This window comes from Suncus etruscus, chromosome 9 (assembly GCF_024139225.1).
Source record: "Suncus etruscus isolate mSunEtr1 chromosome 9, mSunEtr1.pri.cur, whole genome shotgun sequence".
Lineage (NCBI taxonomy): Eukaryota > Metazoa > Chordata > Mammalia > Eulipotyphla > Soricidae > Suncus > Suncus etruscus.
In genome coordinates, this window is record NC_064856.1 from 63704040 (window position 1) to 63727035 (window position 22996).

The window sequence follows — 22996 nt, forward strand, 5'->3', positions numbered from 1 at the left end:
TCCCCTCTCCAAATGCTTTTTAAATGTATGTATAAGAGCAAAGGGTTGAAATTATGTGTATTTCTGGCTAATTAAATGTTAAAATTTATATATATGTATATATTTTTTTAATCTGAAAAATTTTTTAGCTTTTTTTGGGCCACATCCAGCAATGCTCAGGGGTTACTCCTGGCTCTGCTCTCAGAAGTTACTCCTGGCATGCTTGGGGGAGCATATGGAATGCCAAGATCATACTCAGGTCAGCCACATGCATGGAAAACATCCTACCCCGGTGCTATAATTCCCGCTCCTAGCTCCCAAGTCTGAATTTTTTTAAACTAAAGTTTATTTCAAAAAAAAGTTAAATCAGCAGAAGAGGTTATTTTAGCAGAAAACCTTTTTTTTTTTTCGTTTTTCGGGCCACATCCATTTGATGCTCAGGGGTTACTCCTGGCTAAGCGCTCAGAAATTGCCCCTGGGATGGGGGGACCATATGGGACGCCGAACGAACCGTGTCTTTCCTTGGCTTGCACTTGCAAGGCAGACACCATGCCTCTAGTGCCACCTCACCGGCCCCAGGTTATTTTAACAGAAAACCTTTTAAGGCACAATGATAGAATGGATTCATCATTGTGATAAAATATGCAAATCAAGTAAGGAACTGATATAAAACAACCATCTTTTTCTGTCTGTTTAAAGGAATTAAGGTGTTTTTTTTTTGAAGCACATGAAAAAAATGTTGTAGTTCCTAATTTTTTATTGTCACTTTTTTTTTACAGAGATGCTGTTCAGTTAAATGTGATTGCTACACGACAACTTATTCTTCTTGCACAACAAATGAAAAATTTGGAAGTATTTATGCATGTATCAACAGCATATGCTTATTGCAATCGAAAACATATTGATGAAGTAGTCTATCCACCTCCTGTGGATCCCAAGAAGCTGATTGATTCATTAGAGTATGTTGGTTCAAACTTTATGTACCTTTGCTTTTATCCCAACATTTTGAATTAATTTTTAGATAAATCAAGTGATATAAAGATCCTCTCTCTGTCATTTGGTGATTTTCAGTCTCTCCCCCTACTTCATCCACAGATAACATATGTTTATATTTCATATTCAGCAAATAATTTTACTTTACTTTTTGTTGCTATTTATCCCCGAATGGCTATTGATGAAGTGTAGAACTTATACTTGATCAGGTGTGATGACTTTGTACAAATTAGAACCTTATTTATGAATAGGCATTTAGTCCTTATGGATATCAGGTATGTATTAGTCACTATAGCTAGTTTTCTGAATTGTTCAGTGTCATGGAATGAGTTGTTCAAAAAGGTCTTTCTTTAGTCATTGCACCTGATCAAGTAAAAGCTCCACACTTCATCAATAGCTTTTAGGTATAAATCATGAATTTAGATCATGCTTACCATATATGTTATGAAAAAACTCAATTTTCTGACCTTATTTTGTGATATGGAAGTTGTATATAAAATTTGTGAATCCTGGGGCTGGAGAGATAGCATGGAGGGAGAGCGTTTGCCTTGCATGCAGAAGGATGGTGGTTTGAATCCCGGCATCCCATATGGTCCCCCGAGCCTGCCAGGAACAATTTCTGAGTGTAGAGCCAGGAATGACCCCTGATTGCTGCCAGGTGTGACCCAAAAACAAAAACAATTGGGAATCTGCAGTTGAAATTTAATGAAATTAAGACTAACATTTCTATAGTAAAATGGAATATATGTACATATGTATATATGTATCACAACTTTATGATCCACTCATCTGTTGTTGGACCATCTAGGTTGATTCCAAGTCTTAGCTATTGTACTGAGTGCTACAGTGAATAGCAGTGTGAATACATCTTTTGGATGAATCTTTTTTTTTGTCCTGGGATAGTACTGAAGTGACTTTTTAATTTTTAGTAAAACATCTGAAAATAGTTCTGTATGTAATTTATTTACCAGGTGGATGGATGATGGCCTCGTAAATGATATCACACCAAAATTGATAGGAGACAGACCAAATACATACATATACACAAAAGCATTGGCAGAATATGTTGTACAACAAGAAGGTGCAAAACTAAATGTGGCAATTGTAAGGCCATCAATTGTTGGTGCCAGTTGGAAAGAACCTTTTCCAGTAAGTTGTAATTTTTATAAATAATTGGAATTGAAATTTTTAAGTTATAATTTTAAAAAATGTTGGCAGTTATTTATGTTCAAATTTTATTTACTAAACATGGTTTAACTATGATAAAGCTGTCTAGAACAGACTTGTGTTGGCACATTTGTTTCTAATGTATATTGATTGCAGACCAAAATGTTAAATTAATGACTCTTAAGTTTTGAATAAAAGGACAGTATTTATTTTTCTTATTTTTAAGTTCATTTAGAGGTTTAGCATATTAAAAAAATCGTTTTGTAAAAGTTCTTTGAATTAAGATGGTTACAATACAATTCATGGTCTTTATATACATGTATCCTCGCTATCATTGGAGTGCCCAGGTCTCCACAACACTGTTCCTATATCGCACCTAATCTGCCCTTTTTCTCCTGCTCTTTCCCTTTCCCCACTGCTTATCTTAGTTCTTCAATCAAATTCTTAAGGTATTTCCTCATTTAGTATTGTCTGTTCCCTTTTATTGTGTCTCTGTGGACCACATATAAGTGAAGTCATCTGGAATTGATCCTTTTCTCTTTGACCTTTAGTGCTCAACATGACATCCTCTTGGTCTATTTGAGTTACAGTGAACTGCAAGATTTTAATTTTTTCTTATAGTTGCATAGTATTCCATTGTGTTGTATATATCACTTCTTTATAGTACTCCAAAAGAGTCGGGCTTTCCAGAAAGGAGCTACCTCCTTATATAAACCATATGCAAAAAACAAACAAACAAAACACACCTATTTCTTTGATAATTTCCTATAGAGAAATGGTAATATGTTATTTTATGAGTCTCTGGAATAAGTGAAAATTAACAGATATTGACTTAAAAACCTTTATGTCTTTCTAAGAATAGTTAGAATAGCATATATTTTTTTTTGCTTTGACAGTCTGTTCTATTTTATTCAGTAAATTATAAAAGATAAAACAAGCATGTTTAGTAAAAATATTAGATAGAAATATGAGTTTTTTATGGTAATCTTGTGAGAAGTAATATGGCAATTTCTCAGAAGAAAAATATTAGAATTCTCTTATGACCCAGCAGTTTCACCTCTTAGCATTTTCTTTCCAAACCACAAAAGCAGTAATTCAAAATGATATATGCATACCTGTGCTCATTGCAGCACTTAGTACAATAGCTAATGTGTAGAAACAGCTCAAATGTTCAGTGACAGATGATTAGATGGAGAAATTAAGATATATACATACACATTGGATTACTACACATGTGTAAGAACAGATGAAATCATGTGGTTTGCTTCAATATGATTATACAAGGAAAGTCAGGGAGAAGGTCAAATGCCAGATGATCTCATTCTTCTGTGGAATCGATAAGAGAATCTAGATAGTACTGAACAATCACAAGCCATTTGCCTTGGAATGCAAAACCAAGCACAAGGTGTTTAAAGAAATTATTTAATTAATAAAAAACAAAAAACAAAACCAAGCAGTGATACAGGGCAGAGACCAGACTTATGGTACTTTGGAGGTGGTGGGAATGCAGTAACATTTTATATAGAAGCCATAAACTTTAAAACTACTATTGTAGCTACCTAAACTGTAATACATTTTTCTTAAAAATGCTCTTTGCAAAGATGTAATCTGAGAATAGGTAATTCTTTGAAAATTACTTAACATTTTATTGTCCTTCCAGAAGATTGCTTCTCTTTGGGATACAGAGAAATAGTCTGAACTGAAACTAGTCTACTTTTTAGTTTTAAGAAAACTATAAAATACACATATATGGAGTATATTTATTAATTCTAATCTAATCTAATTTTAAGAAATTCTAATTTCTTAATATTTCTAAGCAGGTTCTCTTTTTTTCTTTTTTGGATTAGGGATGGATTGATAACTTCAATGGACCAAGTGGTCTTTTTATTGCGGTAAGTAAACATTTATATTTTAAAATATTTTTATTTTCTGTATATCTTTGTATATGTGCACTCTGGTTTACATATATTAAGCTATTGTTTTTAATTTCAACAAAGGCAGGGAAAGGAATTCTTCGAACAATGCGTGCCTCCAACAATGCCCTTGCAGATCTTGTTCCTGTAGATATAGTTGTCAACACAAGTCTTGCAGCAGCCTGGTATTCCGGAATTAATAGGTATATTAGAAATATTGTCTCATTAAAATTATAGTAACTTGGAAGGGAAAACTAGGAGCCTGAGAGATGGATCAGAGTAGTGCATGCTTTACATGCTGTAGCCCCAAGTTCCATCTTTGTCATTAGATCATTGGATGGTCCCCTGAACACCATTGGAATTAAACATCAAGTTGAGCTGAGAGTAGCTCTATAACCTCAGAATCAATGCTACAGACTAACATTAAGCCCTCAAGTATACTCTCTCTCTCTCTCTCACTCTCTCTCTATATATATGTATGTAATAAGTATATATAACACATATATACAAAGGTGGCAATGCAGATTGAAATGTTATTAAAATTATAGATAATTAATACCTCCATAGGATGATTTATTAATCCAGACAAAAATTTAGTATGAATTCAGCATATGTAAAAGAGTTAAAATTTTTGAAATGGCTTCCATATGTCAGATATGATACAGTAGAGCAGCTTAGTCTTAATACTTTTGAACTGAGCTACTTTGCCAAAGTAGTGGCAGCATTTATAGGTAACATATAAGCTTTAAATGTTAGCTTTTTTTTTTTTTTTTGGTTTTGGGGTCACACCCGGCAGCGCTCATGGGTTCCTCCTGACTCTATGCTCAGAAATCGCTCCTGGCAGGCTCAGGAGACCATATAGGATTCCGGGATTTGAACTGCCATCCTTCTGCATGCAAGGCAAACACCTTGCCTCCATGCTATCTCTCCAGCCTCAAGCTTTAAATTTTAAACTTCATCTCTCTCTCTCTCTCTCTCTCTCTCTCTCTCTCTCTCTCTCTCTCTCTCTCTCTCTCTCTCTCTCTCTCTCTCTCTCTCTCTCTCTCTCTCTCTCTCTCTCTCTCTCTCTCTCTCTCTCTCTCTCTCTCTCTCTCTCTCTCTCTCTCTCTCTCTCTCTCTCTCTCTCTCTCTCTCTCTCTCTCTCTCTCTCTCTCTTTTGGTTTTGGGTCCATACCCAAAAACACGCTCAGGCAATGCACTCAAAAGTTGCTCCTGTCTTGGGGGACCATATGGGATGCCAGGGATCGAACCGAGGTCTGTCCTGGAATAGCCACATGAATGGCAAATGCCCTACCACTGCGCTATCGCTCGGCCCCTCATTTGCTCTTTTTTAAAGGAAATAATCTGATTATTTAGTTTCTGAAGAAAGATACTTACTCTAATTTCTTCGATTAAATCTGAAAAAAAGGAAATAAAGCATAGACCTTACGTTTTGTTTGTTTGTTTGTTTTTCTTGCTTTTGAAAATAGACACTCCTGCTAATAGGGTGAACAAAATATAAAAAGAAAATATGTTTTTGTAGTTATTTGGTAGAAAAGAAGGGTAAATGGTAGCTGTAAATAGTCATCAGACACAAAAATTCATCCCTTATGAATAATTTAAAAATAATATAAAAAGGTACCATTATCCTTTATAAGCTTTATAAGCTTTAGATTGGATAAGTTTGACTTCTTTTTATTGCTTTTTATTGTTTTAATCTTTGTCGTTTCAGACCAAGGAACATCATGGTGTATAATTGTACAACAGGGAGCACTAATCCTTTCCACTGGGGTGAAGTTGGTATGATTTTACTTGTGGTTTTGAGTATTAGCGTAAACTTGAGAGAACTTAAAATATTCACTTGACTTTTTATGTTAGAATAACCCATGAGATATTCAGACTACCAGGTTTCCAATTTGTACATACTTTAATTGCCATCTAAGTATATTTATCAAAATTGCCTGTGTCACAAATTTTAAAATAGCATCTTCCTCCCCACCTTTATCTGAGTCTTACTGTTTTTCTGCTGTCATCTTTAGCAACCTTCATAGATACCTGTGGTGTGGAAACAATGCCCTTTTTCTCCCTCATGAACACATTTAATCCTATTATTGCTTGTAGGCAACATTTTTAATGGCTACAAGATTTGGTATATCACAGGAGAATAACTACTATTCTCAAGAGTAATAAATGGAGTTAATAAGATATTTTGCCAGAAAATTTTATATATTTATAATTTATATAAATTCACAGATTCATAGCAAGTAGTATGTATACCGTATTACTTGTCTAACTGAAAGTCTATAATGTGAAATAATTTTTAATTTACTGGGTTTTAATTTTTGTTTTGTTTTTGTTTTTTGGGCCTTACCCAGCTATACTCAGGGGTTACTCCTAGTTTTGCGCTCAGGAATTACTCTTGGCTATGCTCAGGGGAGGGGTCAGCCTTTTCCAAGGCAAGCACCTACCTGCTGTACTATCAGTTTGGCCCTTAATTTACTGGTTTTCTGCTTTAAATTTTAAATAAAATACACACATGACATTGATTTAATAAGAACTCTTATTTCACCTCCAATTAAGCAATTTTTTACTCTTGTGACAGTTATGAATTTAAGTCTCATTTGTCCTTGGGGTTTTTTGGTGGCACTTCAATACCATATATGAAGAGTAACTATAAGAACATGAAAGAGAAATCTAGAGTGTTATTAGATAATTTTATAATAATTATCTTGCTTTCTTTAAAAAATTTTAAAACAGTTAAATTAGAGTTTGTATCTTTCATTGTGTTCGTTAGTAAAACAAACTGAGCATTAACTTTTAGTGACTTTTCTCAATATACATTTCCATTAAAGTATTAACATAGATATAGATTTGATTGTGTTGACATTGCATAACCTATATAAATTACAGCAGAAGTTAATTTTGGGTTGTTTTAAGCTTGTTAATGTGTGTTTTGAGCAACATAATTATTCATAAACAAAGGATGATGATTTTCCTTTTCTTTTTAAGTAAGTACAGTAATAAGAATCTGGAAAGAGGAACAGAAAGAAAGAAGCTATCATGAGAGGTGAAATATAGAAAGTGACATTGTAAACTGATATAGGTAAAACATTGAAAGGATTTTTAAGAGTGAATTTTAGCCAAAATTCACTCATCTAACTAAAATATGCAAATAGTAGCAGTTCTAAAACCACCTGAGTTCAGCAGTCTTAATGCCCACATTCTCTTAGCTACTTTAGAGAGTAGAGAAGTTTGTTTTTCAAATAAGCGAACTCTGACATCTTTGGTAAATTATTTTGCTTTGTAAAAACATGATTTTTTTTCAAAACTTCATTACATGGTTATTATCAAAGCTGTTACACAACTTCTCTTCCTCAGAATATCATGTAATTTCCACTTTCAAGAGGAATCCTCTCGAACAGGCCTTCAGACGGCCCAATGTAAATCTAACCTCCAATCACCTTTTATATCATTACTGGATTGCTGTAAGCCATAAGGCCCCAGCATTCCTGTATGATATCTACCTCAGGATGACTGGAAGAAGCCCAAGGTAATGGTGAACTAGCTCTGTCTTATCTGTTCCTCTGACTGTTAAACAACCCATGCTTACACTAAAATGCATATTAACTCTGTATTTGTTTTGCTTATGATAAGGCTTAATGGCCTTTTGTGAATGGAAGACTTTATGAGAAAAGCAAAGGTAGTGTTGTAATTCACTCTAATTCTAAAGTTTGGATGATACATTATTATCATGTACTGATTACTAGGTCTAAGTTTAGTTTTTTTTCTGAATAACAAATAACATTCAAAATGCTTTGACGCTTATTTTTCCTGCAGGATATTATCTAGGTCATTACTTCAAGATGAATCCTTTAAATCAAGTAATAAGGCGCCCTAATGTTAAGTTCTGTACCAACAACTTATTGCTTCATTATTGGAAGGGTGTCAGACATACAGTACCTGCATTATTGCTCGATCTTGCACTCAGGTTGACAGGTCAGGAACCGTGGTAAGAAGAATAGCAGTAAATACACTATGTATTGGTAAGGTGGTGGAAGCTTGCTGGAGAGACAAAAGTCGCTAGCATGAGCTTTACCTTTAGAATACTAACCTGATTAATCACAATCACAATCAGGATGCTGGGGCATTTCTTAGAGATTGGGAATATTTGGAGACTATGAATATCATTTTATGGACCATTGATCTACAAAATCCCATGATACACGAAATGTCCAACATCAAGGTTGTCATTGTTATTATAAGCTGAAATAGAGCCCTTCTGTTCCTCATTAAAAACTCAGGGGTGAGTTTTATAGGGGATTAAGATTAAAATGTTTTTCTTTGTGTGGATTGCACAATATTTATGCAAAAACATAGGATACATTTAGAAAATTACTTGAAATGTCTCAGCTGCCCATTCAGCTTATAATATGGTAATTACAGTTTTTGACTAATTTTTCAGGTTGAGAATGTCATACTTTTAAAAAAGTTAATAAATGAAAACTATATTTTTATAGCCTTTCTTCCTTTTCTTTTATTGAAACCCCATATTACAGTTCTCATTTTTACCACAATTATGGTAAAATGTACTACAATTGTTTTTTAACTACATTGATATTTAATGGAATCTTTAAAGGTTTTTAAAGTATTTTTAAGTAAAGTATTTGAGTACTCGTGTAGAAGAAAGATGTTGATTGCAGAACTTCCATCAACTGCTCAAAAAAATAAAAGTTAGGTATTTTTCAGCTATAGTGTATCAGTATTGAGTTACTTGTAAGAATTTTCTGTGGATTCATTTGTCTTTTTTGTTCCTATCTCTTTATATTATAAAAAGAAATATTTGAAAGATGTTCAGTTAAGCAATTATAGGATAGGCAAAGAAATATTTAATTGGAAGAATGATTCAAAATGTAAATTATTTTATAAGATTCAAAATGTAATCATTTATTTCAAGTTTTTCTAGAATTATATATAAAGTAAAATATTTGTAATCACTGGCAGTATTCTTTTGTGACTAAAGCATAGGTGTGAATTTATGGTTGATGGTAATCCTTAATAATAATAAACTTGCAAGATAGAAAAATCAAAACCGGGTTAAAGAAGAGAAGAACAGATTAAATATATCAAAATACTTTACAGGAAAAGGTACTTAGTAAAACTTTAAAAATAGGAGTAGTAGTGTTAGTACAGCAGGTAGGGTGCTTGCCTTGCATGCAATCAACTTGAGTTTGATCCACAGCACCATATATGGTCCGCCGAGTCATACCAGGAGTGAGATCTGTGAGCAGTTACATTTCCCCTGAGCACCACTGGGTATGACCCCAAAACAAAATGAATAGCCTATTTTATTGTGGATGTTACTACATAGTCCTCAAACTATGGCCCGCGGGCCACAGATTGTATTTGTATCTGTTTTGTTTCTTCATTGCAAAATAAGATATGCAGTGTGCATAAGAATTCATTCATAAGTTTTGTTTTTACTATAGTCAGACCCTCCAATGGTCTGAGGGACAGTGAACTGGCCCCCTGTTTAAAATGTTTGAGGACCCCTGAAATGGTCTGAAACTCAGTAAGTTAGAATAGTAACATTAATTACTTCTTCTAATTTAATTTTCTCTGGATTTCTCAACTGGTAGTTGAGGACAATTTTAGTGGGAAGATTTTCCATGTGGCTGTGGTAGATGGAGCTGAAAGGGAGCCTGTAGTACAATAGCTAGTAGTATTGTATCTTCATAAAAGGATTGCTGTATGAGTATGAGTTCTATGTGAAAGAGAAACAATGGTTTCTTCCAAAAAGTAGTGCTAGGTAATTAAACTGTTTACAATGCTAGTGACCTACTTCTTTAAGTCATGCAGCACTACTACTACCTCATTCTTTTAGCCACAATTGAGTCACAGGTTTTTAAAGATTCAAGAAAAGTTATATGGAACATCAAAACAATGCTGTAAATGAGCATTGTTGCAGCTGTTTTTTAAAATGCAATTGCTGCAGTCACATATTCTGTGACTGCTGGTCACAGCCATTCATATTCCTCCTTCATTGAAAATAGACTGCTCCCTCTTATCTCTACCTCCAAAGATCCCTTTACATCAGCTTGAGTCCAATATTTGCTCAGCTAAGTGATAAAATTATGAATGAGGCTTTTTAGGAATGATTTTCCAGGTGAATAGTTCAAATATTTATGAGAATTTGATAACTAAAGTAGCAGTTTATCTGCTCATAGATGCAATATAAATGCTAGGGAAGCATCGGAAAACAGTTTAAGACTATCTTGTAATGAGAATGGGAGAGAAAATGAGGCACAGAGTAGTCACTGGTCCATAACAGTTCTAAATTGTAGTTGGTTTTGTGTTGATGGTTTCTTACAGTTTTTTTGGACTTGGAACTTCGCTGAAGCCCTGGGCTTTGCTTTTGAATCATCCTTTTTTTAGTAAAAAAGAATGACCTGATTTCAGTAAAATAGTCTTCTTACCTTAATTCCTGCCATAAACGGTTGAAACTTCCCAAAATAGGGGTTGACAAGCTTTTTTTGCAAAAAATTTTTACAAAGATATAGGTAATAAATATACATTAGCTATATATTCTTTATATCATATTAAATTTGTGTTATACCTATTTAATATTATAACTTGTAGGCTTTACACTCTGTTTTTGTAATGTCACCCTCTGTAATGTTGTCCTCTGGACACTAGCAAGAGACATAAATAATTTTTATTTTTTATAATTTTACAACTAGTAATCACTAAGTTTACCATATAGAAAGTTTTTGGACTTTATATTGAGAAATTAATGCTTTTACCTACATCAAATTATTAGTCAAGTTAAATATAACTTCTATCTTTCAACCACCCAACTTTGCAATCATATAAAGTATATGAGTATACATAGTTGTATTTCACTAATTTTTTCCCCAAACATGTAGATTTGGCACTTTTCTGGTTTATGTACCCTTTATTTGGAAATCTCTTTATTTCATATGGTCTCACTTGAAGAGTAAATTGATAAAATTATTTTTTGCTTTATTTTTAAGCCACACTCTTGTGTGGTTACTCCTGGCTATGCACTCAGAAATCACTCCTGGCTCTGTGGACCATGTGGGACGCAGGGGGGATCGAACTGCAGTCCTTCCTTGGCTAGTGCTTGCAAGGCAGACACCTTACCTCTAGCGCCACCATGCCCGTCCTGATAAATATTTTTTTTTAACTGATTTTCCCTCTGATTTCTAATTCCACTCCACTAGACCAGTGCATATACCAGATCTCTTTGAGACATGACCTTCTCTATTTCGGGTTCTTTATGCAGTTGCCATGTTTCAATACCCTTAAGTATTAGATCCTTAAACTCTTTAATCCTGACTCTTAAGCAATGGGTTTCAATAAGACAGATCTATAAGATTTGGAGAGAGCCTTTTTGTTTTTCTTGAAGGTCTCTGAAATACTATGATAGGTATTTCTGAGGTGTTTAAAAGAATTTTTATATTCACATTCTGGGTTTGCCCTGTGCATAGAAGGAATTTTGTTTATTTTTTTATTTTTATATTTTGGGTAGCATCCAGGTGTGCTCAGGGCTTACTCCTGAATACTTGGGAATTTCCCTATTTCTATTTCTAGTGGCTGTGTTTGGGGGGCCATATGGGATGCCAGGGATTCAACCCCGGGTCAGTCAGGTACAAGGCAGTACCTGCTATACTTAAGCTACTGAATAGAAGGAATTTTTTTGTGTTTGTTTTTTGGACTACACCCATTGACGCTTAGGGGTTACTCCTGGCTATGTGCTCAGAAATTGCTCCTGTCTTGGGCGGACCATATGGGACACCAGAGGATCGAACAAGAGTCCGTCCTAGGCTAGCCCTTTCAAGGCAGATGCCTTACCTTTAGTGCCACCCCTCAGGCCTCTAGAAGGAATTTTTTTAAGGAATCCCTGGGTATCATTTTTTTTTTCCTTCAAATTCCACTCAAATAGTTTGCTTTGGGGGAAGGGATGGAGAGGCAACCAAGCCGTGCTCAGGACTTTTTTTCCTGGGTCTATCCTTAGGGGTCACTCCTTTACTCCTGGCAGTGCTTTGGGACTATATGTAGTGCTGGAGATTGAACCCGTCTGCTGCATGCAAGGCAGTTGCCCTTCCTGTTGTACTATCACTTTGGCCCCTCAAATAGTTCATTTTTAAAGATGTTTATTCTTCTTGGGGAAAGCTTCTTTGCTAAACCACTATTACTACATAGTGTTACCAGAAAGTACAGTTTTCTTCTAGCAATATTTTTCTCACTTTAAGCTTCTACTAGAGCTGCCTTAAAACTTTTTAAGGCTTCTAGCCTTATAGCTAGTATTGGTCCTTCTAAGTTTTACCTGTATACCCTTGAAGGGCATTCCAGAGAATACCATACGTAATACCATAGCCAATATTAACATGTTTTAGATTTTTATTACCCCTCATTCCAGTACTAAGATCTGTTTACATTACCTGTGCCACATGACAAATATTCACAAATTTGGTATCTTAGAATAATAATTTTATGTCTCAATATTTCTGTGTGTTAGGGATTATAGAAAACTTTGGCTAGATTGTGATCTTTCAAGTGAAGTCAGATAGAGACTGTTGCAATTTCCTTTGAGCGAAATGATAAAGGAAAGGAGGGTACAGACTGGAGCAGCTGGGATGGCCTGGCATATTTCTCTGTTGTGTAGTTTCAGAGCCTTTCCATGTGATTTCTTCACATGGATTAGTTTGGGCTTCCTAACAGAATGGCAGCCTCAGGGGAGTTGGACAGAATACATGGCAACTGAAGGCTTCAAGGGTGAGTATTCCAGTGAACAAGGCTAAAAATTTATCATCTTTTCTAATCTGACCCTTGGAAGAAGTCACCCAGTGTCACTTTTACCTATTCTATTGATCATAATCAGCGTCACCTTTTCATGTCATGGATAGTTAAGGTGAAATTATAGATCAGTATGTAAGATGAAAAATAATATTGCCATCTTTAAAAATTAAAATCTGCTCCAAATAGGAAGTAGCAAATAAATAATCTTACTCGAGATTTATATTCTTTAAGATTTTCTAAATATCAAATGATTGTTGTCCTCTGGAAAATTTCACTAGCAAGAGACATAAAAAATTTTTATTTTTGATAATTTTACAACTAGTAATCACTAAGTTTACCATATAGAAAGTTTTTGGACTTTATATTGAGAAATTAATGCTTTTACCTACATCAAATTGTTAGTCATGTTATGTTGGTATCCATTTTATTCTGTCACATTTTGAATGTTAGGCAAAAATTTGACTTACAGTATTTCTTGACATAATTATAAAAGTATATCTTGACAAATTTTTATAAAAACATGCATCATACATATTGCTACTTAGTCACTTGGAACTAGGCATGCATGATAGCATTACATATAGGAGTGGTATACATTTTCCTGTGACTAAATAATGTGATCATTTATCTGAAATATACAATTCACTAAGCAAATGCTAGCTCAGTAGCAAAATAATTACATTTAAAAAATTAATCACTCTAGTTCTTGAAATTTAAATATTTTGTCACTGTTAAAAATGAAATCTTTGAGGGTCAGAGAGATAGCTCAAGAGCTAAAATACATGCTTTGCATGTGGGAGCTCCATGTTTGATCTCTGGCACTACATGGTCCACTGAGTACCAAGCTGTAAGCAACCCTCAACTATTGTGCCAGAAGTAGTCCCTGAGGACTACCAGGTACAGCAGGCCTCTAAACCAAAACATTTTTAATTTTCTCCATTATTATCATCTTTTTGGGAATTAGGAACATTCCAAGCAATTCCAAGATAGGATGATTTAATGCTTTGACTCAGTGATGCTGTGCCAACCCTAGTGTGCTATGTAAGGCTATCTATGATGATAATTGGAGGCCATATGGTACCAGGGTTTGAACTTAGCTCTTTGGCATTTGCAGGCACATGACAATGACTGCTGAGCTATTTCTCCAGTCCCATGAACTTGTACTTTTTATATATGTATCTCTCAGAGGAGGATGCTTTTGCCCCATTCAGTGGACATTTAATAACATTTAAGTATGCCTTATCAAAGGTAGGAGAGAGATTCTATTGGTATCTAGTGGAACAGAGATGCTGCCAGGAGTCTTACAGTGAGTGCACCTTAACACAACTGTCTATAAGACTGAAGTTGAGAATACTTTCACCAGATGGACATTAAGGTTCTTACTCTAGAGGTATTAAGGTTCTACTCTAGAGGGATGAAAGATTGACTCAAATAGCAGTATACATGCAGCCCTTGGTTCAGCCCCAAGGATCATATTGCCCCGTAAGCACTGCTGGATTTGGCGTTGGTGGCCTCTTCCTCCCAAAAGTTCTTGCTTTACTTTTGCTGTTGTCATAATATAGAATAAATTTAGAACATATTTGGCATAATTCCTGATGACTGCTTTTGGGGATATGTTTAACCGAAGTGGTGGTACAAACATTAATTTTCTTTTTATCACCTGTAGTAATCAGTTCAATCCCTTTTGTTGATTGATAATCTGTGAGCTTCACACATAAACATAGCCTTTCTAATTGCCTTTCCCCTTCCAATTTTTTTTTAAATTATTTTTGAATGACTGAATTTGTGATTGGTTTTAGGACAACTCTTTCACTTGAATAAATATGAAGATAAGACTACGTGAGAATTGCTAATGTTAAAAAGGAGTTAGGTAGAAAAACTTTATTAAGACTTTGCTTATGTTAATTAAATATGTGTGTGATTCAGTGTACTACTGGCTGTTACAGTGGATTGATTATAATACCCAATCTATTATATCTATTTGTTATTTCCTTCCCCATAGTGCTTTCTATCTAGATGAATTTTCTTGCCAAAATATAGTGTTTAATTTCCAGTAATTATTTTGGTATTTAATGCAGGTTTTATTTTAGAACTTCATTTTTTGCATGGATTAGTTTTTCTTTCATAGGTATGGTTTCTTTCATTCTGAATTATAGATTTCTAAATATGTTGAATAGGTTATTAAAACTACTTAGCTGATGTTATTGTTTTGATTACTCCTCACTCACACTCCTCAATTTCTATTTTCATTATTTCGAAAGGCCTAACTTTGGAATGTGTGTATATATATATATATAAGTATCTTATAATGCTGATTCATGTTGTGGGAATATAAATCGAATCCTTTTAAAATATTTCTTCATAAACTATTTTTTATCAGAGTTAGGAATTTTGGGTTTATTTTGTTTCAGAAACACCTTTTCTTTTCTGCTTACTATAGGTAATTTATCGCATAGCTATTACTGCTTGAGGGATAGGTATGTTTTGAGATCAGTGACTTACTGTGATTCATAACTTTCAAAGTGATTTATAAGTTGAAGCCTCTTGTCATTTAAAAAAAATAAAATTTGAATTTCCCTATTTCTATAAGAATAGAGATGGAAGATTTGGGGAAATGAGCAAATATGTTGAATTTTAATTTCAGAAAATCTTCAGCCTCAGTCATTGATTTCATGACACCTTCAGACAATGATGGTATTGTCAGCATTAAAGAGAAAATTACTAAATATATATGTATATGTGTATATATGTATATATATGGTAAGGAGTCAGAGAGGTTTCATTAAATCAAAATGAATATTTCTGTATACTTGGCTTTATGATGTTGGAAAATTGAAACTAACATAACACTGTTATAAATTCACGGAAAAATCTTAGCAAATGAAGCTGAACAAAAAGCAAGGGAGTACTAGCAAATTCTGTATTTTGAAAAGTTAACCTTAAAATATTAATTCTTTTGAATATTTATCAGCAGTACTAAGTTCATTTGCTGCTGTATAGATATTTTTTCTCACTCTGGATTTATAAAATGTTTTTCTAAGATGCAGAAATATTCTTATTCTCTTGCTAAATTACATATTAAGATTTTTACTATTAATGTCTCAGTATAGAGACTGGTATCCTGGGTAGTGATGAGACTTTTATCCTTGTGTGCAAAATATGAATCTGTTGATTTTTCTTATAATACAGGATGATGAAAGCAATAACACGTCTCCACAAAGCTATGGTGTTTCTTGAATATTTCACAAGTAATTCTTGGGTCTGGAATACTGACAATGTCAATATGTTAATGAATCAACTAAATCCTGAAGATAAAAAGGCATGTATTTTCTGTTACATTTTGGAAAATAAGTAATAGATTAAATAATGTTTAGAAAACTGAGAAGTAAAAAAAAAAGAAAAAAAACTGAGAACTGTTTTCTACAACCTTTGTGCAAAAAAGAATAATTAATATAAATGATCTCATTACTGCAGTCATGATTATTGATGGTGAAATAAAATTGATTTATTGATAATTTATAATGTAAGTAGTTGAGAGTGACATGAATATTTTCATATTGATAATTTATAATGTAAGTAGTTGAGAGTGGCATAAATATTTTCATAGTGATTGAAATGTTGATTCAAGTTGATTTCATAGTGATTGAAATGTAGATTCAAGGAGAACTTTGATCTTTTCATGTATCTTTCCTGCCTCTACACACACAAACACACACACACACACACACACACACACACACACACAGTTTTGAGCAAACCGAAATATTTATATATATTCTTTTACATTCTATATTTCACCCATTATGTAAGTAAATTGTATATATTCTTTTTGAGGTTCCTATAGATACTTTAAAAAAAAAACCTAAATTAAACATTTTCTCTATATCTTCTCCATTTTGATATTTGGAATATATATATATATTTTTTTTAATGAAGCAAGATAGTATTTTTAATTTTTGAATGAAACTTGCTTAGAAAGAAGTGAGAGGATGGGGCTGGAGAGACAGCCTGGAGGTAAGGCCTTTGCCTTGTAGCAGAAGGTCGGTGGTTCGAATCCCAGCATCCCATATGGTCCCCTGAGCCTTCCAGGAGCGATTTCTGAGCCAGGTGTGACACCCCCCCCCCCCCAAAAAAAAATAAAGATGTGAGAAGAGAAAAAGAGGGGGAAAGTTTTTAAGGGAGAACATGGGCTTCTCCAGAGTGGCAATAAAAAAAGGAACATAGAGACAAGCAAGTGAGATATGTATTATTCAAGGGAGAAAATGGGCTTGAAGAGCCAATAGTTTAGAGATTATTTTGTTTGTTTGTTTGTTTTTTGCTTTTTTTTGGGCCATACGTAGCGGTGCTCAGGGGTCCCTCCTGGCTCGGTGCTCCGAATTGCTCCTGGCAGGCTCGGGGGACCATATGGGATGCCGGGAATCAACCCTGGGTCCTTCCCCGGTTTGCCATGTGCAAGGCAAACACCCTACTACTGTGTTATCTCTCTGGATCCCTAGATTTTTTTTTTTAATTTAGATTTAACTGTTTGCTTTAGTCTTTCCTTTTAGATCTTTTTAAGCTCATTTTCTTTCTGCCTGAAGAATAAAGTAAATCTAGGATACCAGAACATGATTCCATAGCAAAACTATTTGTAGTGAACTCTGTTTTCTTTTCTAACTTTATTTAAATAATATCATTTATAAAGTTGATTTAGGCATTCAACATTCCAACACCAATCCTATCACCATTGTGACCCTTCCTCTACTTTTGCCCTCAGTTTACCCCATCCCCCAAATCTGTCTCCTTAGCAGGTACAAAATCATACTGCTTATTACAACAAAATGGATTATCAAAAATAGTTTAGTAAAAGAAAATTGTTTATTTCACAATGGCATTACTAAAATCTGAGAAAATACTGAGCTGTTTATTGCTACCTGACCCTTTTGTGTCATTGTTTTTTGTTTATTGAACTTAGTGGACTTCTATTCTCCTATCCAATTTGCTTTGCTCCTACTAGGCTATCAATATTGTGGAATTTGGCAGTGTTGTGCAGCCATGTACTCCAGGAACTCTAGCACTGGGGCAGATCTTTTACTTGTCTTCTCTTGGTTAGTTGTGATGTTGAGCTATTTATATGCTAGAAGCTGTGGTATGTGGGTATGGTGCTGGGTCTTTTGTAGGAATTTGACTCAACCTGTCCCCCTCCTGAAAGGGCCTCACTTTTTTTAGTCTGAAGACCAGTGTACCTGCGAGTTTCATCTGTTGGGCACCTCTTCTGAGATTAGTTGTGAAGAAGCCATCAAACTAGGCTGTTTATATGCCAGTGGCTACTAGGCCTGGGTAATTGCTGGAGATTCTCTCAGTATGGGCATGGAAAAAGACTGCTTAATGCCATTCTGGAAAGGCTTAAAATTCTTAACTCAAATTATGGTGTACCTGAGAGTTTCTTTAGCTTGGTGTTTCTTCTGAGAGTAGTCTAGAAGATATTTAGTTGGGCTATCTATATGCGGGAGGTTATGGTATGTAAGTGCAGCTGCAGGAGCTGAGGCAGAAAGAGTCTTGGTCCACTGCCTCCCTTTCTAACGACCTCAGAGTTTTCAGTCCAAAGACTGGTGTATCAGAGAGTTTCATCAACTTGGCATCTCTTCCTAGATTAAATTTGCAACCTGTAGGGTCCGGAGAGATAGCACAGCGGTGTTTGCCTTGCAAGCAGCCGATACAGGACCAAAGGTGGTTGGTTCGAATCCCGGTGTCCCATATGGTCCCCCGTGCCTGCCAGGAGCTATTTCTGAGCAGACAGCCAGGAGTAAACCCTGAGCACGCCGGGTGTGGCCCAAAAACCAAAAAAAAAAAAAAAAAAAAAATATTGCAACCTGTGTTTTCAATTTTCTGACCTGTCCATTATTATTTCACCCGTGTTTGTGTTACTAATAATTGTTTTATGTTACATGTTGCTGTTGAAAGTCAGTCTAATTCAGGGGTCTCAAACTCGTGGCCCGCGGGCCGTTTGTGGCCCTTCATACAACATTTTGTGGCCCTGCCCTAGAGGAACCTTGTTTTGTTTTAGTTGTTTGGGTCACACACCCCCAATGTTCAAAGCTTACTACTGACTTTGCACTCAAGGATTACCCCGACTTTGCCTCCTGCGGCCCCCAGGTAATTGAGTTTGAGACCCTTGGATTTGTTAATGTGTTACAAGTGCTCTGTTATTCCTCCTAAGGGGGGTTCTTTATAGTTGGTATACTTAATTTCTTTATGAATTTGTTATGGAACTTTTTAAATATTTATATTGGGTCAAGGGAGATAATCCATGTTTAGGTGCATGCTCTGCATGCATTAGAAATCTGAGTTCAGTCTCCCCAACACAGCATAGCCACCTGAGCAGTGGAGTTCCTGAGTACTGCCAAGTGGTAATTGTGCACTTAGTATTGTTGGGCCCACATATTGATTCAGCTGGCCAGTAAGTAAGTAGTAGTAAGTAGTAGGAGTTGGCCCAGATACCCTGAGAACTACTTGGAGGGCCCTCTTCCTTCATGCCTCCCCAATTCCTTTCCAGTCATTTTGTCTGATTGGGCTTCCTTCATCTGAAGTTTACTATTTTACAGCAGCTTTTGGAAATAATTAGTCTTTTTTTAAATATTGCATTCTCTTCCTGTGAAGTTTTGATAACCTGTTAGATAACCTGTATTCTTGTAGCTTTAGTTTCATATATTGAATGACTTTTTTTTCTTTCATAGAATACTATTTCTTTAAATTTCTATAAGACTCTGTCAGTTGTATATAAACTACCCAGTGGGTTTGGGGTTTCAGTTAATTTCATTTTCATAATTTTAATTTATTCTTCAAATTATCTAGAAATTCAGGGAGGGTGTGGGCTTTTAAGCAGTGATCAGACAACTCAGGAACCACTACTGTCATTACTAACCAACTAGGCAGGACAATTTATTGGTAGAATCTGAAGATTTACTACCACCCAGGCCCTTTAGTGCCAGAGACTTCCTGCATCACTGGTGGTGGGGTTAAGAGGGCATGAAGATTACACCCAGTTGTACTAGGCTATACCCTAAAATGTATAGTGCCAGAATTGAACCTGGGTATTAAGAATGCAAAGCATGTGACCCTAACCCTACATTAGGCTCCTGGGGAGAGGGAGAGAGAGAGAGTTAGAGAGAAAGAGATGCCTGCATCAAGAAGGGTCAGAGGGAAACTGGGGACATTGCTTGTGGGAAATGCATGCTGGTGAAGGTTGTACATTTTATGATTGTAACTCAATCATGAACAACTTTATCTGTGAGGGAAAATGTATTATGAACAAATTGAACCATGATATATAAAAAATAAATAAAATAGGATTCATAAATATGATGGGTTTTTTATTGATTAAAATAAAAGGAGGGGCCGAAGTGGTGGCGCAGCCGCCATAGGGTATTTGCCTTGCACTCGGCTGACTTAGGACAGACCACAGTTTGATCCCCCAGCGTCCCATATGGTTCCCCAAATCAGTAGCGATTTCTGAGTAGAGCCAGAAGTAACGCCTGAGTGTCACTGGGTGTGGCCCAAAAACCAAAAAGGATGTGACAACTCAACAGAATAATAAATATAAAAAGTAGATTGATTTTTTAGCTCTTTTAATAGCGCATTGAATTCCTTCAATTTCAGCACACATGCTTTACCACTTTTACTTCATTTCTGTTTTCTTTCCTCTTTTTCTTCCTTGGACAAGTAAATGGTAATATATGTAAAAACTAAAACAACTGTCTTGAATTCGAATACCAAACACATGTTTTATTTATTGTTTACTTTGTACTTGTGATTTCATGCTGTATGTATTTCATTCTTTTGTTGATAGAGATTTTGATAAAGAATTTGATTAAGTAGACATTTTGAAATTATGAAAAATTTTAAACAGACATTAAGAAAAATTGCCACAAAGTGACCATTTTTCATATATATATATATATATTTTTTTTTTTTTATTTGTAGACCTTTAATATAGATGTTCGGCAGTTACATTGGGCAGAATATATAGAGAATTACTGCATGGGAACTAAGAAATATGTATTGAATGAGGAAATGTCTGGCCTCCCAGCAGCTAGAAAACATCTGAACAAGTAAGTTTTACATAGGTTTGATTTCATGTCTCCCCTGTTAATCTGAAGATAATTTTTTTGTTAAGCTGCTAGGTTGCTATTAATTTATTATATTTAGGACAATATTCTTTTGAGACTTGGTTTGTAATTTTGCCTAATATAGTTGAAGTTCCTATCAATTTGTAATCTTTAACAAAATATTTAGGCGAAATTTAATTAATTTGGTTATAGAAGTTACTTTTATTTTCTATGTACCATTACTAAAGAATTAAAATTATTAGGAGAAAACTAAAATAGAATTTATAAAAGCTATTAGAAGTACTCAAATAATCTGAGGTGCTCAGAGTACCATTCGTTTTTTAGTGCTCTAGAGATGTCCTGGGCAATGCTTGTGAGGGGATGACAGATACCATGCAGTTCCAGAGATTGAATTTAGTACTCCTAAATGCAAAGCAAACCATTGAACCATCTTCATAGCCTCTTACATTTTTTTTTTACCATACTCAAATAAATCTTTAAAATAAGGAAAAGAAGATTATACAATATAGAATGTTTTCTTCATAAAATCGTTATACTTACTCCCTTAGATTCTTTATAAAAGTAATACATCTGATTACAGGGGAAAAATAGAAGATGAAAAATTAATAATAATTCAGATGTGAAATTAATTTTAATAATAATTCTACTTTTTAAAAGTCTTGTGAGGAGGGGCTGGAGCAGTAGCTCAGTGATAGGGTGTTTGGCTTGCATGCGACTGACCCAGGATTGACCTTGGTTCGATTCCTCTGTCCCATATGATTCCCTAAGCCAGGAGTGATTTCTGAGAGCAGAGCCAGGAATAACTTCTGAACTTCACTGGGTGTGGCCCAAACAACAACAATAACAACAAAAAGTCTTTTTTTTTTGGTCAGGCTTTACTGTACTTTAATCATACTTTTTATGTGAACATCAGTCCAACAGTATACCCATCACTAAAGACCCTGTTCCTCTCCAACAGGTTCCCAAGGACCCTTCCCAACGGCTCCTACCCCCACTCAATGTAACTCTTTAATTTGTTTTGGGTCCGTGGTACTCAGGGGTTACTCAAATCACCCTCCATCCTGGATCAGCTGCATGCAGGGCAAACACCCTACCACTGTGCTATCTCTCCGGCCCCTGTAAACTCATTTTGATAGATTCATTTTGTTCCAATGACTGACCATTTTTTTGTTCTTACAGTGCTCCCCCCAATATCAGAGAAATGTTGTGTGTGAGGGCGCAGATAGCTTATATTTATGAATAGAGCTAATTTGAAATTACACAAAATTGTAAATCAAAAAAAAAACTTTGTTTTGTTTTGTTTTTCAAAAACTTTTGCCATGTACCAGGAAATTCATCCTAACTTTCTTTTAAGGGCCGGAGACATAGCATAGTGGTTGGGCCTTTATTTGCCTTGCACGCAGTCAATCCAGGACAGACGGTGGTTCGAATCTTGGCATCTCATATGGTCCCCTGAGCCTGCCAGGAGCAGTTTCTGAGTGCAGAGCCAGGAGTAACCCTTGAGCACCGCTGGGTGTGACCCAAAAAACAAACAAACAAACAAACAAAGATTCTTTAACGTTTCTTGCAGAGCTGATCAAATTTGCTTTCCTGGTTCTCAGGGACTCCAGTTATTATAGTTTCTCTTGAACTCATCCCATAGTTATCTGTTGTGCTGTTCATTTTTTTTTTTTCATATTTTTCCCCATCTTTGTTGTTTTCTGGAGGTTTTCTCTATCTCATCTTGTATTGTGGAGTTTCTTAATCTTTTCTTCAGCTGCTGTTATTCTGCTGCTCAGAGATTCTGATGAGTTTTTTTATACTTGTAGTTTTCTCATTTTGGCTCTCATACTTTCTTTTGCTCTGTTGATTCTCTGTATCATCATATCTTTGAGCTCATTAAACATTCTCATTCTGGTGTCAATAAAATTATTTCAGACACTTTATAGAGCTGGATAGTATTAGTTGTGCCTTCTATAGTACTGTTTTTATTCATTGACCTTGATGGATTTCTACATGTCGTTTCTGCTGTGAGACTTTGTAGTTAGATCCCAGGGA

General features: G+C 35.0%; 2 protein-coding genes across 5 annotated transcripts in view; one reads left to right on the plus strand and one right to left on the minus strand.

The window, feature by feature from the left end:
* Positions 1–22996, minus strand: part of LOC126018963 (40S ribosomal protein S4, X isoform-like) — a 965922-nt gene that overhangs the window by 866911 nt on the left and 76015 nt on the right. The gene's annotated exons all lie outside the window — the stretch shown is intronic.
* Positions 1–22996, plus strand: part of FAR1 (fatty acyl-CoA reductase 1) — a 78136-nt gene that overhangs the window by 49630 nt on the left and 5510 nt on the right. The window contains exons 4-11 of one of the 2 annotated variants that reach the window (XM_049781037.1): positions 759–938; positions 1944–2121; positions 3987–4031; positions 4137–4255; positions 5764–5831; positions 7410–7581; positions 16041–16170; positions 20814–20941. In XM_049781037.1, the coding sequence (XP_049636994.1) occupies positions 759–938; positions 1944–2121; positions 3987–4031; positions 4137–4255; positions 5764–5831; positions 7410–7581; positions 16041–16170; positions 20814–20941 (1020 nt within the window). The remainder of the gene's footprint in view (positions 1–758; positions 939–1943; positions 2122–3986; positions 4032–4136; positions 4256–5763; positions 5832–7409; positions 7582–16040; positions 16171–20813; positions 20942–22996) is intronic. The other variant, XM_049781038.1, reaches the window with a different exon arrangement.